Genomic DNA, 16,042 nt, shown 5'->3' with positions numbered 1-16,042 from the left:
CAGTGTTTACAGTTTAGCTCCAGTTATCTCGAAACAAGACGAAATCCTGCAGCATTTTGTTCTTATTTTTTACATGACATGACACATTGTATATAATCTCCTTCTGGTAGTTTTGTCTCCAACAAAAGCTGGGCAATAAAACTGAGTAGACGTGGTACACTGTTTAACGCAAGACCTGCATCACACTACTAGCAGGTATTTTCAAACCAGATGCAAGTCATGCAATAGAGAGGACTTAGTTAAGGTTAAACACCCACTCTAAAGAGTCGACACCCCCCGCCAACATGTGCAGGTGATTGAGGGTGGTTATGGAAGTAGTGAGGTGGCGTTTGGCATGATCCAACTGCTTGATGTCCCTCGTAATCTCCTTGACCTGTGCAGAATGAGATAGAGACTTTGAATAAAAGTGGAAACAGGAGAGAAGGCGCAATAAAACACTATAAAGCCCTTCAACTGGTAAGCCTGGTAAAGATGCTTTAAAAGTGTCAATATTACTCTTTTATTGCACGAGTATGAAAAATGCAGGAAAGTCAAACTTTTGACAAGAGCACAATTCCAATTATTAAATTTCCATTAAGAAAGTACCATTTTACAAAATTACAGGTGTTGGAATTACGGGTAACCACCTGGGTAATGCGAGTTTTGCCAAAAAGAAAGCACTTAATTCTTCCTGAATAACATTTTACAAAGAAGGCCTAATCTCTAGAGTATTTACAGAACTGTGTCCTCTGATGTTCTCTTCAGCTCACCTTGCAGATTTTCCATAGGATCTACAGTAGTTCTATGTGCTGCTTTGGCAATAGAAGAGAATTGATTTTGTGTTTGGCAATCCATTTCTGTGTTGATTTGGCAATATGTTTTGGATCATTATCCCACTGAAAAAACCAGTGATGACACATTTTTTAGGTTTCAGGCAGAATACACAAAATCTTTATGACGCCATGTACTCTATGCACTCTTAACAATGGTTCCCATTGGCCCACAGCATCATAGATCCCTCACTATGCACAACAGTGTGTATGAGGTGCTTTATCAGTTCAGCAACAATGATTCAGTTACATTCATTTTACAGGATTTGAAAGGGCCAATAATGTCCTCTCTATGTGGGATGCCCTACACCCACCCAGTTAATAATAAATAGGCAATATTCCAACTAAAAGGTTAGGTTTTTATATATTTTTTATTTAAATATCTTTGATGTTCCTTTATAAGAATAAAATAATTTAGAGTTTATTTTACCAATCTATATGAGGTGTGCCATTAAGTTTGGAGAGAGCTGTGTCAGAAACTGTGCTTCTGCATGACTGACAGAAAATGAGAAAAACAAAGAGCATATTTGCTTCTGTTAAAATGAAAAGGCATCCCATGTGCTGGGGTCTGCATACCCAATCTACCTACAGCACCTCTAACACCATCATTTCAATACTTGCCCAATCTAATCTTCTAATCTACACACACACACACACACACACACACACACAAGCACACACACACACACACACACACACACACACACACACACACACAGTGATGCTTGTAACAGCAACACAGATGGAAGGTGCATTACCTTAACTTATTAATAACTTGATCAACATTGTTCTCCATTCTCAACAGAATAAAAGCTGCACTTCTGATGCACTAGAGAAACAAAAATGGTTCTTGCTTCTGGGAGCGTTTTGCTGTGTGTACCATTTGTTCGGACTTCTCTGCCTTGTCCTTAATGTCTTTGATTTTGCCAAAGAGCTGCTGGATCGCTATCTGGGCCTCCTCCAAAGCCTGCAGAAAACAAACAAGAGCAACACACACATTAGGACGCACATGTTTTGATTACTGCACAAGAAGCATTAGAGGCACTTAATGCCACAAATTGTTTAAAAATAGATATTATGCCACAACATAACTGAGCGATTTCTGTCTGAAGGCACATCAAACAGTAGAGCATGCAACAATAAAAGATTTCGAAAGCCTTGAGGTCTATTGCTTGTGACCACTTCATAAGATTACAGGGAAGTCCAGCTCCTTTGAAGCAAAGTGTTTTTTTTGCCCTGTACTTTACCTAAACTGAGTTTATAAACTCTGTAGCGGTAAAGCACAAATATATTGCAGGATTTACAAAAAACCAGCCTGCATGCTGGGAATTTGCTGACATGAGGTCTCTGCGTTTCCTCTCATCTGTTTATCAAGGATGCAGACATAATCAAATGCATGCAGCATTTATGATACTACAAAAAAAGTTGCAGAATTGGTTAACCAGTTTCCCAAACCCTTCTTCTGCATTGTAACCTGCCTGCTGTGCGTTAATTTGAAGTATTTTCAGTCTCTGAAGCTCTGCTGGTTAAAGGTATCAAGGTACACCAACGTGTTAATTCAATTCAATTCAGTTTATTTATATAGCGCCAATTCACAACACGTTGTCTCGAGGGACTTCACAAAAGTCAAGTGTTAAAAGATTGCAGCCTAATAACCACTAAAAACAGAATCAACAATTATTGCTTTTCTGTTTTAAATTTAAACCAATCACATCACCCCATACATTTCTTGGTAAAAGAATGCAGTTCGATTTGTACCCTCAGTACGTGCCTACGTGCTGCCATTCTGTCCCTTTCTACTTCCATATAGGATAAATGGTCATAAAATGATAAAATCTCACATGTAAACGACGTTCAGCTGGGGTATATTATTTGCTGGGGTTACGTTGCCTCATTACCTTACAGTAGCCTATGAGGAGAAAAAACCACGGTATTTTTTTAAATGTCTTTGTGCCACTAGAGGCCTTAGTTCATTAGTAGCTGGACAGGAAGAAGGGGATAGACAGAAGGGGAAGACATGCAGCAAATGGCCCGGGAAACAAACCAGGGACAACTGTGTTGAGGACTGTGGCCTCTGCATATAGTCAATGCTCTACCACTGAGCCATGTGGCTACCCCAACCATAATACTTTTTTGTAAAGATTATTATATCGTCAGTCTTATACCAGCCCAGACCAATTTAACACATTTTATGGTAAATTGTGTGTTTATATACTAGCAAAATAAAACCTCCAGCTACAAAATTAAGGCACCATTTGGCATACAATTTGCACACATAATTAACAAGCTGACTAAATATCAAACATTAATAGAACTTAAGTTGACACAAAGGGCAAAAGCTAAGCTGAGTATAAAGGCTGTCACTATGAAGGCTAAAGAGATCATTAGCGATTTTTACAGTCCATATACCATTAGACAGCCACAGCTGTAAGATGTTCTCAAGTTTCCTCCATTATCTAATACAACCAGCTGCTCTTTGATGGTTTGAAACAGAAACCCTGCATTGACATGTAATACCAAGGTAATAGGCCTAATTTAGCCGCGTTAGTATGGCGGCACCGCTGAGACAACTTTGTCTCCCTTCAGATCCTCTCAACACGCATGCACAGGAGGAATGGAAACAGGCGACACCAGCTGTGCGAGGAATTTCCCACTTTCACAGCACCTTTGATAAACAAATGGACACCAGGCAGGGTTACAAAAACGTAAACACATCGTGAGCTGACAGGAGTTGATTAATTATCCTTCCTTGGGTGTCAATGGAGACTTGTGGTCAAAAATCTGACTTTTTTTTGCTCTTAAATGGTACAAAGCGTGGTTTAACCTTTTAAACTAAGCTGAAAATCTATATTCTGTCCAGAATGACTATCAAGAAAATCTCCTTCTCAGGGCAGCATAGCAAGTCTGGTTGTAATTAGGTACTTAGGCAAAGAGAAGCAAAACCTACCTCTACTTAATACATCTTTCTTTCCTTTTACATTTCACGCTACAATTGAGCTAATTAAGGGAATTATTAAAAAAAAGAAAAGAATAAAAGTTTAAGTAATTGCTGTTTAATCTGAGCGCTGAGAGGATGGGAATGCCACTGAATCTTTTCAGAGGTTTCCTGGAGAAGCTCTTGAGCAAACAAATAGCATATAGAAGAGACCGAGAACTTCCAATGGTGCAATTGTTACACATGCAAACTCAGCTGAGTGAATCTGGCCCACTTCCTCGCGCCCTTTTCCTGTATTTAGCCTTGAGGAAAGTTCAGAAGATCTCTGCCCAACAGGCGCCTCCATGCCAAAGATCATATCTGCGTTTACACAAACCAGTGCATCTCAGACATGCAACAAGCTGCACATGTTCCACGGCTCATGCAGGCGGGATTGTAAAGTTTAGATAAGATGTGGCGGACCCTCTTTCTTAAAACATTCGAACATGCTTAAGATAAACTACGCTCGTCTTGCTGACAGACCTCAGTGGAGTTGTCTGAGAAGGAGGGCACATTAAAAGGTACTTCTGCATTTTAAGCTAAACACAGCAGTAAATCAGATCAGCTAAACAGAGCTTTTTTAGCAGCTGGAACTGCCTCAGCAACACCCTCCACCCTACATGTGTAAACACTGTAATAGACAAGAGAATAATTGAAAATAACTCTTTGAGTTAAAAGGCTCAATGCAGGCCAAGTCTGAATAACAAAACTATTGTGAGCTTTGTCTTTGCTTTTTTTGACCATCTGTTTTCTGACAAACTGAAATACAAAAAAAAAACATTTTGTTGCACTTTGATTTTGTAAAGGATGTAGGATATCTAGATAAGGCAAGGCTATACTAATAGGTATTGCACAATTTACAGAACAGATATAAAATCTTCAGCTTGGATTTCTATTTCTTTGAATAAAAAAAAGGGAAAACTGTAAGATTTGCAGTGCTGGGCGAAAGTACATTTTCACCAATTTATTAAGAAACAGAAAATTTCAATAACAATGATGAAGGTAGCCTTCAAAATTCAATAAGACAGACAACACATGTGCCCTAATGGGCAATTCATGGAGTCACCATTACTAAAGCATTTTCACAATATGGAGAACAGATTGCAAACTGTAACGTGAACTTGATTTGCATTATTTTCTGGTTGCACTTCAATATTTTTGCACTTTTAAACAGTTCTGCAAATGGGTTTTGTACATCAATATATTGCTACTTGGGAAAGTGTATTATTAATCCATAAATTCATGCAATTCTTGAGTGAACTGAGTGTTTAGTTTGACAATTTAAAAAATATATAAATATCATTAATTATTAAGGTTTTATTGGTTATTTTAATTTGTTATTTAAGTTTGCACTAAAACAGATCCTGTCGTAGAAACTAGACTTTTCATGTGAAACTGCATTGTTATAATTATTGAAATCGCTCAGTACAGAAAAAGAAATAATGTGATACTTTGTCCATATCGTTGAGCTCTAAGAAATTTTCTTTTCAGGGCCAAACATGACGCTTATGGAACATGGTGGGAACACTATGTATTAGTAAAGAAAGAAAAGCTTAACCTAACATGCTTTATTAATAATGGTTCAGTGTTTTTTTTTTTTACAGTGAGAAAAGAACAAATTCAATCTTTTACTTTTATTAACTACTTTTCAGGAGAATGACTACGCAATAACTATGCAGGGTCAGACCCTAACTGACCTCATATCATGCTGCTGTTTTATCCTGTAATGTTGTTATAATGTCTCTTATCTTGCCACTTGTGCTGACATATCTAAACTTACATTTTACATGAGCTAAGATAAGCTACACATGCAAAGCAGTTAGGAGTGTTTTGTAAATCACAGCGTCCTGTCACGTTTATAGACTTCGTAGACTACATATTGTTCATGATGTGCCCTAGTTAGATATATTAAAATGTATATTGGGATGAAGGGTGTAAAATTTACAGGGTAAAAGCGGGTTTTGTCATTACACTTTATAGGTTATGTAAAATTACTATAAAGTCCAGGGAAAGATTTAACTGGAACACATTTTAAAAGGATTTCTCCAAATCAGACTTTCAATCTGCTAATTTTCCCTCTGCCTCCATAAAGGGCTGTAAGCAGACATCAATGATTTAAGGTCTATCACAGCCAACAATTAACATTAAAATGTGAACTGCAGATGAGTTCAAACTGAAATGACTGATTTATGATTTTGAAAAATCTGCAAAACTCCATTCTGATGAATTAGAAAGTTCCACCTCGCTACCAGAGCCTCCCTGTGGTAAATGCAGTGGAAACAGAATGGGTTATAATGGAGCACAAAACTACCCTGCTGACTGGAAAAGATCGCTGTGGTCAAAACATGCCTCTAGTTATATATTTGCATGACGTTACTGTGTGTCTTTTTCTTTTTTTCATGCTTAATAATTGCCTGGCCATCTTGGGCCAAAACTTCAATGTTCTATACACTGTCTATAAATAGTCTATAGTGCTCCCAAAAATAATCACTACATCTCAGGCACTTCAAGCACTAGGCATGTTCAGGTGAGTGAATCTTCAACAGTGCAGACAGAGCATCTGCATATAGCATCATATTATTGGGTCAGTGTTACGCCATTTGGGCAGCATTTACATAAGTTTTGCTGTTGTGTACGCCATCTTCAAGTTGAGAGGATCATGCCATTCAATATTTCAATGTGTCGGAAAAAATCTGTTGCACAGTGGCTTAGCTGGCGATGAAATTATGTATGCTGTGGTATCAGAGGTGTAGAAAGGCAATGATGGAGTATTAATATTTGAACCAGTGTATCCTTACATACCATTGAAACCCAAGGCAGGCACACACTTCTTTAATGCTTGTATCAATTTTAAGTAAATACATCATTTGGACAAAAATCTCATAAAAAATATTGATGTTATATCAAAAATATGCTACCCTTTTTTCTGCATGTCATCAAAACAAACAGACTGATAGTATTGTTTCTTGTTTTGTGTGTTAGCAAATTGCAATCTTTGATGAAATTGTTTGTTTGTTTTCCACGTTAGACACGCAAGTCTGGCTTCAAGTAAATTCACCCGTCACTGGCCAATGTCACGTAGCAACCACCTTAATATAAATGTTTTGTTGATTACTACTTATTGACAGCTAATACAGTTAAACCAGGGGTGAAGCATTATGTCTTTATAATGAACCATATAAATAAATGCACTCAGACTGAGAGAAACAAATGTAAACATTACATTACACATCAGGGATAATGTATATGAGAACTCCAATAGCAACTGAAGTCTGATCACTGAGACATTTCTGCGCTTTTTCAGTCAGTGAGCTTATTACTGTCTGTCTCTCTGAAGGAAAATAAAACCCTGAAGGGAAAACACTTTCCAGATTTCCTCCACTTTCTCTTTCCACCCAACTTTCTCCTTCCATTATTCTAAATAAATGTTACCATCTTAGGTTTCAACGTTAATATTTTACTCAGCGAAGTAATGGAGTTCAGTCAACAGCAGAAATGTCTAAAATTGCTGATGCTGTTGGTTTTTTGCTACTGCTGTCTTCCCTTCTCGAAATGAGCCTGTTTCCATCTGCTGAAAGATTTTTTTTTCCTCCTGGAAATGTTGAAATGGCTCTGTGGGGTTGGAAAAGCAAACTAAAATGATTGTGTGACTGGTTAATGTTATTGGTCTGGATGGAAACAGAGGGTTTCCGCTGCTAAACGGTAGCTGACTGGGAAGATGGGCCAGCGTGCTGGGATCCCCAAAGACAGTGTACACCTAATAACATCAACTGATTAGAACATGCGATGTTCATAAAGCTAGTGTTAGTTTCCATCTAGGCTTTGAGTAAATCAGCTTGATTTGCTCTTTAACACCATGCCCCCACAATCAGAGTGAGACAAACACAATCATGGGAAGAATGTGAGAATCTACTCATGAGAATCTATTTCCCAGACAGGTTTTCCGTAAAGAGGCAGACAGAGCTGCGGGAATTATGAATCTGAGTCATGTTGTCCTTTTCCATGGAAGCAATATAGAGGGAAGAAAATCACACAAGGGTTTATTTTTTCTGTGTTGGTTACATCACAAGGCACAAATCTAACTTAAAGGAAACAATATTAGTAGTAACACCACAATGAATGCTTAGATTTGTCATACACTTATTTCATTAATCTCCAGTGTTTTGCCTAGCTAGGAAAGCAAAGTCTAAACTCTTTATTTGATTACCTTTTTCAAATTATTATGAGAGACACAATAAGCATTTGAGTTAGAAAATAAAGTTTTTGTCACTTCAGGACCTGCGGTTCACCTTACCTGTCTACCATCCTGCCCCACATTGGTCTGACCTCTCACTACCGTTCTAATATCATCATCAAGACGCCTGTTAAATGAAGAGCACAAAACTAGGTCAATGACATACAACAATCAATCACCCAGGACACACTAGAGATGCAGCAAGAAATCGACTAGTGACCTAGTTAAGATTTTACACATAATCAAAGCCGAATGGAGATCGCCCGGTTGAAAATTCTAAATCGTCTCTGTTTACGATCCGTGAACACATCATACATAACAGCTACCTGAGGGAAGATAACTCAGTTAGCTATTTTCAGTATCAGTGAGGTGCTTAAAAATAAAAGCAGAGAAGTTTGGAAGAAGCTTCTAGAAAGGAATCTTCAACGGATGAACTTTCAACGGAGGCATGTTGATCACCACAACAGCAGAAGTCCAATTCTGTTGTTCAAGGAAGATCAGGGATCATGAAATGTTGGCTGACGTTTGGGAATCTCGCAGTTAAGATAAATGTCTATTTATGCTAAAGGAAACACACACAACAGCTGCTGTTAGTAATACTAACCATGCTAAAACAAAGATGCTAAAGAAACTTTAAAAATATCACCTCTATAATCAATATAACCACAGTATTGCTCCTTGAGGCTCCTGTATAATTACCAGAAAATGTATTCCTGATGTAACAATCTAAAACATAACAGTAATTAATAAATTCTTCCTCTGAAATATATACAGGTCCTTCTCAAAATATTAGCATATTGTGATAAAGTTCATTATTTTCCATAATGTCATGATGAAAATTTAACATTCATATATTTTAGATTCATTGCACACTAACTGAAATATTTCAGGTCTTTTATTGTCTTAATACGGATGATTTTGGCATACAGCTCATGAAAACTCAAAATTCCTATCTCACAAAATTAGCATATTTCATCCGACCAATAAAAGAAAAGTGTTTTTAATACAAAAAACGACAACCTTCAAATAATCATGTACAGTTATGCACTCAATACTTGGTCGGGAATCCTTTGGCAGAAATGACTGCTTCGATGCAGCGTGGCATGGAGGCAATCAGCCTGTGGCACTGCTGAGGTCTTATGGAGGCCCAGGATGCTTCGATAGCGGCCTTTAGCTCATCCAGAGTGTTGGGTCTTGAGTCTCTCAATGTTCTCTTCACAATATCCCACAGATTCTCTATGGGGTTCAGGTCAGGAGAGTTGGCAGGCCAATTGAGCACAGTGATACCATGGTCAGTAAACCATTTACCAGTGGTTTTGGCACTGTGAGCAGGTGCCAGGTCGTGCTGAAAAATGAAATCTTCATCTCCGTAAAGCTTTTCAGCAGATGGAAGCATGAAGTGCTCCAAAATCTCCTGATAGTTAGCTGCATTGACCCTGCACCTTGATAAAACACAGTGGACTAACACCAGCAGCTGACACGGCACCCCAGACCATCACTGACTGTGGGTACTTGACACTGGACTTCTGGCATTTTGGCATTTCCTTCTCCCCAGTCTTCCTCCAGACTCTGGCACCTTGATTTCCAAATGACATGCAGAATTTGCTTTCATCCGAAAAAAGTACTTTGGACCACTGAGCAACAGTCCAGTGCTGCTTCTCTGTAGCCCAGGTCAGGCGCTTCTGCCGCTGTTTCTGGTTCAAAAGTGGCTTGACCTGGGGAATGCGGCACCTGTAGCCCATTTCCTGCACACGCCTGTGCACGGTGGCTCTGAATGTTTCTACTCCAGACTCAGTCCACTGCTTCCGCAGGTCCCCCAAGGTCTGGAATCGGCCCTTCTCCACAATCTTCCTCAGGGTCCGGTTACATCTTCTCGTTATGCAGTGTTTTCTGCCACACTTTTTCCTTCCCACAGACTTCCCACTGAGGTGCCTTGATACAGCACTCTGGGAACAGCCTATTCGTTCAGAAATTTCTTTCTGTGTCTTACCCTCTTGCTTGAGGGTGTCAATAGTGGCCTTCTGGACAGCAGTCAGGTCGGCAGTCTTACCCATGATTGGGGTTTTGAGTGATGAACCAGGCTGGGAGTTTTAAAGGCCTCAGGAATCTTTTGCAGGTGTTTAGAGTTAACTCGTTGATTCAGATGATTAGGTTCATAGCTCGTTTAGAGACCCTTTTAATGATATGCTAATTTTGTGAGATAGGAATTTTGGGTTTTCATGAGCTGTATGCCACAATCATCTGTATTAAGACAATAAAAGACCTGAAATATTTCAGTTAGTGTGCAATGAATCTAAAATATATGAATGTTAAATTTTCATCATGACATTATGGAAAATAATGAACTTTATCACAATATGCTAATATTTTGAGAAGGACCTGTATTAGGTTGGAACTTGTTACTCATTTTGAAATGATCCTTTAGAAACAATTGAATATCTCGGGATATCGTGCAAACAACAGAATAAAAAAAGATTAGCGAGGTACAATCTGTCTTGTAAACAAGTAAATGACCTTTGTAACTCAGATTTTCACTGATGTAGAGAGAGAGAGCTGTAATTTTGGGCTGTTTTTGAGAAAATTGTTCTTTTATTGTACAACATACATTATTTTCAAAAAAGTCAAATTTTTATAAAGAAAGTAATTTAATGGTATTTAGAGCAGTTAAACATGGCTAAAAATGAAAAGAAAATAGTATGGATGGGTCAAAGCCTTACAAAATCAACCACCAATTTTCTGATTGGTGCATCTTTAGTAAAAAACATGTTTAACACCAAACTTACCGTATCTTTAGTCGAATTTTATTTACAACATCATCGATATTCGCCAAAGACTGATGGGGATAAACAATGACAGGATGTTAGAAAAGCATGAAATAATCCATAGCATCATCCACTGTAAGGTCATGATGTTTAAACTTTTTTTCAATATTATCATATTTTACTTTCAGTTTATTTTTAATAATACCTTCACCATAAAAATACCTTATTTGTTTAATTTATTAGATTAACATTACAATGAGCAAATAAAGACATAGTATATACACTCACCGGCCACCTTTATTAGGTACACCTGTCCAATCGCTCGTTAACACAAATTTCTAATCAGCCAATTACATGGCAGCAACTCAGTGCATTTAGGCAAGTAGACATGGTCAAGACGATCTGCTGCAGTTCCAACCAAGCATCAGAACGGGGAAGAAAGGTGATTTAAGTGACTTTGAACGTGGCATGGTTGTTGGTGCCAGATGGGCTGGTCTGAGTATTTCAGAAACTACTGATCTACTGGGATTTTCACGCACTACCATCTATAGGGTTTACAGAGGATGGTCCGAAAAAGAGAAAATATCCAGTGAGCGGCAGTTCTGTGAGCGCAAATGCCTTGTTGATGCCAGAGGTCAGAGGAGAATGGCCAGACTGTTTCTAGCTGATAAAAAGGCAACAGGCAATAACCCCTCGGTATATCCAAGGCATGCAGAAGAGCATCTCTGAATGCACAACACGTCGAACCTTGAGGCGGATGGGCAACAGCAGCAGAAGACCACACTGGGTGCCACTCCTGTCAGCTAAGAACAGGAAACTGAGGCTACAATTCACACAGGCTCACCAAAATTGGACAATAGAAGATTGGAAAAACGTTGCCTGTTTTGATGTGTCTCGATGGTAGGGTCAGAATTAGGTGTCAACAACATAAAAGCATGGATCCATCCTGCCTTCTATCAACAGTTCAGGCTGGTGGTGGTGGTGTAATGGTGTGGGGGATATTTTCTTGGCACACTTTGGGCCCCTTAGTACCAATTGAGCATCGTGTCAACGCCACAGCCTACCTGAGTATTGTTGCTGACCATGTTCATCCCTTTATGACCAGTGTACCCATCTTCTGATGGTTACTTCCAGCAGGATAACGTGCCATGTCATAAAGCACGAATCATCTCAGACTGGTTTCTTGAACATGACAATGAGTTCACTGGACTAAAATGGCCTCCACAGTCACCAGATCTCAATCCCATAGAGCACCTTTGGGATGTGGTGGAACGGGAGATTCGCATCATGGATGTGCAGCCAACAAATCTGCAGCATCTGTGTGATGCTATCATGTCAATATGGACCAAACTCTCTGAGGAATGTTTCCAGTACCTTGTTGAATCTATGCCATGAAGGATTAAGGCAGTTCTGAAGGCAAAAGGGGGTTCAACCCGGTTCTAGCAAGGTATACCTCATAAAGTGGCCGGTGTGTGTAAATATGAAACAAATTATTACAGTGAACCCTGATGGAGATGGAATATACTGCACATACGCATTAATTGTGTCATAAAAAAGTCACTTTATAATTCTTAAAATCCAGCAAAAATATAGCTATTATATTTCATCAAAAAAAAAGGCTGACTGATTAGGAGAAAATTATTGTTCTTAACAGATTACAGTGACAACTTGCACTCTTTGAATCACAATAACAAATTTCACATTTATGTTTTACATCAGAGAATGTATTCTGCTTATTTATTTACTTTCATTATGTGGTTCCTAATAACGTCAAAAGAAACACTGGATTAACATGTTTTTAAAAAGCCCCCGATTGACCCTAAACCTACCTTTTAACCAATTACTAAGCTAAACTTGGATGCATTATATGATAAATAGGATCAAGTTGGAATGTATGCCATTAACTTTGAAGCTGTCTGTATGATTGGATTTGTTTTTTCCTGAAAAGTGTCTTGAGATGAAATATGTTGTGAACTGGCGCTATATAAATAAACTGAATTATAAAACTGAATTGACGGTTGATAGTACGGTTACTTCTTCTGAAGTATAATAGTTTAACTTTTATTGGGACAAGTTGAAGCTCTATATGAAAAGAAAGGATAAGAAAAAATGTAGTTGATGGGAAAGCAGCATCTCACTGGTATGACAGCAGCTGAACTGGGTAAAACACTGAAAACATTAATGCTAACATGCAGTGGCTTGTAAAAGTATTCATACCCTTTGAACTTTTCCAAATATTGTCACATTACAACCACAGACATACATATATTTTTTAGGAATTTTATGTGAAAGACCAACACAAAGTGGTATAAAATTGTGAAGCAGAAAGAAAATTATACATGACTTCAAACATCTTTTACAAGTAAAAAACTGAAAAGTGCAGTGTGCAAAAGTATTCAGCCCCCTTTCCTCTGAATGCAATCAATTGCCTTTAGAAGCTGCCTGATGACGGCTAATGACTAAATAGAGTCCACCTGTGTGTAATCTAATCTCAGTACAAATACAGGTGCTGGTTAAGAGAATATTGGGGAGCAAACAGTATCTTGAAAACCAAGGGACACACCAGAAGGTCAGGGATAAAGTTGTGGAGATATTTAAAGCAGGCTTAGGTTATAAAAAGATTTCCCAAGCTCCCGGAGCACTGTTCAATGCATCATTCAGAAATGAAAAGAGTATGACACAACTGTAACCCTACCAAGACAAGGCCGTCCACCTAAACTTACAGGCCAAACAAGGAGAGCACTGATCAGAGATGCAGCCAAGAGGCCCATTGTGACTCTGAACTCCAGATATCCACAGCAAGAAAAAGCCATTGTTAAAAGAAAACCATAAGAAGTTCCGTTTGCAGTTTACCAGAAGCCATGATGGGGACACAACAAACATGTGGAAGAAGGTGCTTTGGTCAGACGAGACCAAAATTGAACTTTTTGGCCAAAATGCAAAACGCTTTGAGTGGTGGAGAACTAACACTGCACATCACTCTGAACACACCATCCCCACTGTCAAATATGGTGGTGGCAGCATCATGCTCTGGGGTTGCTTCTCTTCAGCAGGTACAGGGAAGGTGGTCAGAGTTGATGGGAAGATGGATGAAGCCAAATACAGGGCAATCCTGGAAGAAAACCTGTTGGAGTCTGAGAAAAAACTTGACACTGGCAGGGAGGTTCACCTACAGCAGCACAACGACCCTAAACATAAAGCCAGGGCTACAATGGAATGGTTTAAAACAAAACATATTAATGTGTTAGAATGGCCTAGTCAAAGTCCAGACCTAAATCCAATCGAGGATCTGTGGCAAGATCTGAAAACTGCTGTTCACAAACGGTCTCCATCTAATCTGACTGAGCTTGAGCTGTTTTGCAAAGAATAATGGGCAAAAATGTCAGTCCCTGGATGTGCAAAGCTTGTAGAAACATACCCTAAAAGACTTGCAGCTGTAGTAGCAGCAAAAGATGGTTACACAAAGTATTGCCCCAATGGGCCTCAAAACTTTTGCATAATGCCCTTTTCAGTTTTTTATGTGTAAAAAAAAAAGAAGTGAAATTTTCGTTGCACCTCAGAATTGTATACCATTTTGTGTTGGTCTTTCACTGAAAACTCCAATAAAATACATTTGTGTTTGGGGTTGTAATGTGACAATATGTGGAAAAGTTTAAGAGGTATGAATACTTTTACAAGCCACTGTATATTGAATTTTGGAGCCAAGATGCTAAAGGTCACTGTAAGTGTTGGAAGCAATAATATAACAATGTAATTTGCTATATCACATGTCCCTACTGTTAATATTTATTTACTGAAGTCAAAGCTACAGATGCTCTGTTTGTGGACATCTGCAGTTTTCAGGGATTACATTTATTTACAATATATGAGAAATAAAACTACATAAAATAATTTGCATAGTTGTCTTTTTTTGACAATTTTTTTTAGAAACAGTAAAATAATATGAATGTTCCATTGCCAGCATAGTATATAAAATTTTTTTGTTCAGATTATATTAGATAAACCTCTGGCGTCAATAGTAAAATTATTAAAGATCCACCCTATTCTTCCATTAGATTCCTTCAGGGCTTTTATGCTGATCTGGTCAACCAAATCATGCTCCAGTGTTACACTAAAGATGTTGGACTCGCGTATGTGACATTAATTGTGACTTCAAAGCGTTTCCTGTGTTCACATTTCAAGATGTCAAAGAATAATGACTCCTTATTTTAAGGGTTATTATTCTTGTAGTGATTAATTTCCCTGTGGACCTTCGGACAAAGTGACTGCACCTACCTGCTCGGTGGGAAAGAGAGTGTTGATGTATTCCACAGCATTGAAGTCTGCTCTGTCCAGAGGGTCCTGGCTGGGGAAAACCTTGCAGAGAAAAACAATATTCAGTTTCTAACAAGTTAAACGCCGTTATTATTGCGGTATTGTGGTGTTTTAGCCGGCAATATCCTATTCGGTATTTGCAGGATGCGTTAGCCAGCTAACAGCATCATCTGCGTTAGATCAACAGGACAAATAATGTGTTTTCCTCTGAATTGACGGTACCAAACGGCTACCTGTTCAATGGCTAGCTGCACCTCTGGAGTTAGATGCAAAATTGCCTCTAAATCTTCAGTAAATTCAAATTCCTCTTCCTCCATCATTGTCAAAACAAAAACAAGCTATCCGGCTTTGCACTTCCTGGTTTACGCGATGACGAATCACCTTGCTGTGGTGACGTTCCAGAAATGAGGCGTCTCAAGACTGTCGGAAAAAATGGAATGCTTAAGGAGACATAACGCCTGCAGTCCAGCAGTTTCACACGTAAGTTCCTAAAACTTTAACCCTTGTGTGGTGTTCGGGTCTGTGGGACCCATTTTCATTATTTACTGAAGGAAAAATGATACAACTAATGTGAATTAATTGTAAATTTGTTTCCACTCATATCATGATTTTAATTAAGTGTTTGACTGTGAGGCATTAAAAATCACAAACTGCAACAGGTCCACCAGACCCAGAAACATTGGCTGAGTAAAAACACTATGAATACCACACAAGGGTTAAATAATCTCTTAAATTTGTCCTTACTCAGTAGACGGGACTACCGCTCTAGTCGTTATAATTATCTGATTGGCTGATTTGCTATTCAGATTACCCAATAAGATGTTAGGATCAGTTTAACAAGAAATTTGAATTATTTACTGCAGCACAGGAATCATGAAATAATTTATTTCGGGAAGAAATATAATTATATTTGTAACATAAGACAATTTAAAGATTGAGTTAACAAATT

At 38.4% G+C, this 16,042-nt stretch overlaps 1 protein-coding gene across 2 annotated transcripts in view; it reads right to left on the bottom strand.

The window, feature by feature from the left end:
* The window catches only part of vps53 (VPS53 subunit of GARP complex), a 40,473-nt gene extending 24,993 nt beyond the window's left edge, over nucleotides 1-15,480 (bottom strand). For both annotated transcript variants that reach the window (XM_047390591.1, XM_047390592.1), the window contains exons 1-6: nucleotides 15,327-15,480; nucleotides 15,055-15,135; nucleotides 10,801-10,850; nucleotides 8,078-8,144; nucleotides 1,690-1,776; nucleotides 258-373 (exon numbers count right to left, since the gene is read on the bottom strand). In XM_047390591.1, the coding sequence (XP_047246547.1) occupies nucleotides 258-373; nucleotides 1,690-1,776; nucleotides 8,078-8,144; nucleotides 10,801-10,850; nucleotides 15,055-15,135; nucleotides 15,327-15,413 (488 nt within the window). In that variant the 5' untranslated portion in view covers nucleotides 15,414-15,480. The remainder of the gene's footprint in view (nucleotides 1-257; nucleotides 374-1,689; nucleotides 1,777-8,077; nucleotides 8,145-10,800; nucleotides 10,851-15,054; nucleotides 15,136-15,326) is intronic.
* Nucleotides 15,481-16,042: the final 562 nt, after the last annotated feature.

Source organism: Girardinichthys multiradiatus, chromosome 18 (genome assembly GCF_021462225.1).
Source record: "Girardinichthys multiradiatus isolate DD_20200921_A chromosome 18, DD_fGirMul_XY1, whole genome shotgun sequence".
In the NCBI taxonomy this organism is placed as follows: Eukaryota; Metazoa; Chordata; class Actinopteri; order Cyprinodontiformes; family Goodeidae; genus Girardinichthys; species Girardinichthys multiradiatus.
Note: the sequence above shows the minus strand (reverse complement) of the source record. Positions and strands in the feature narration are given on the sequence as shown.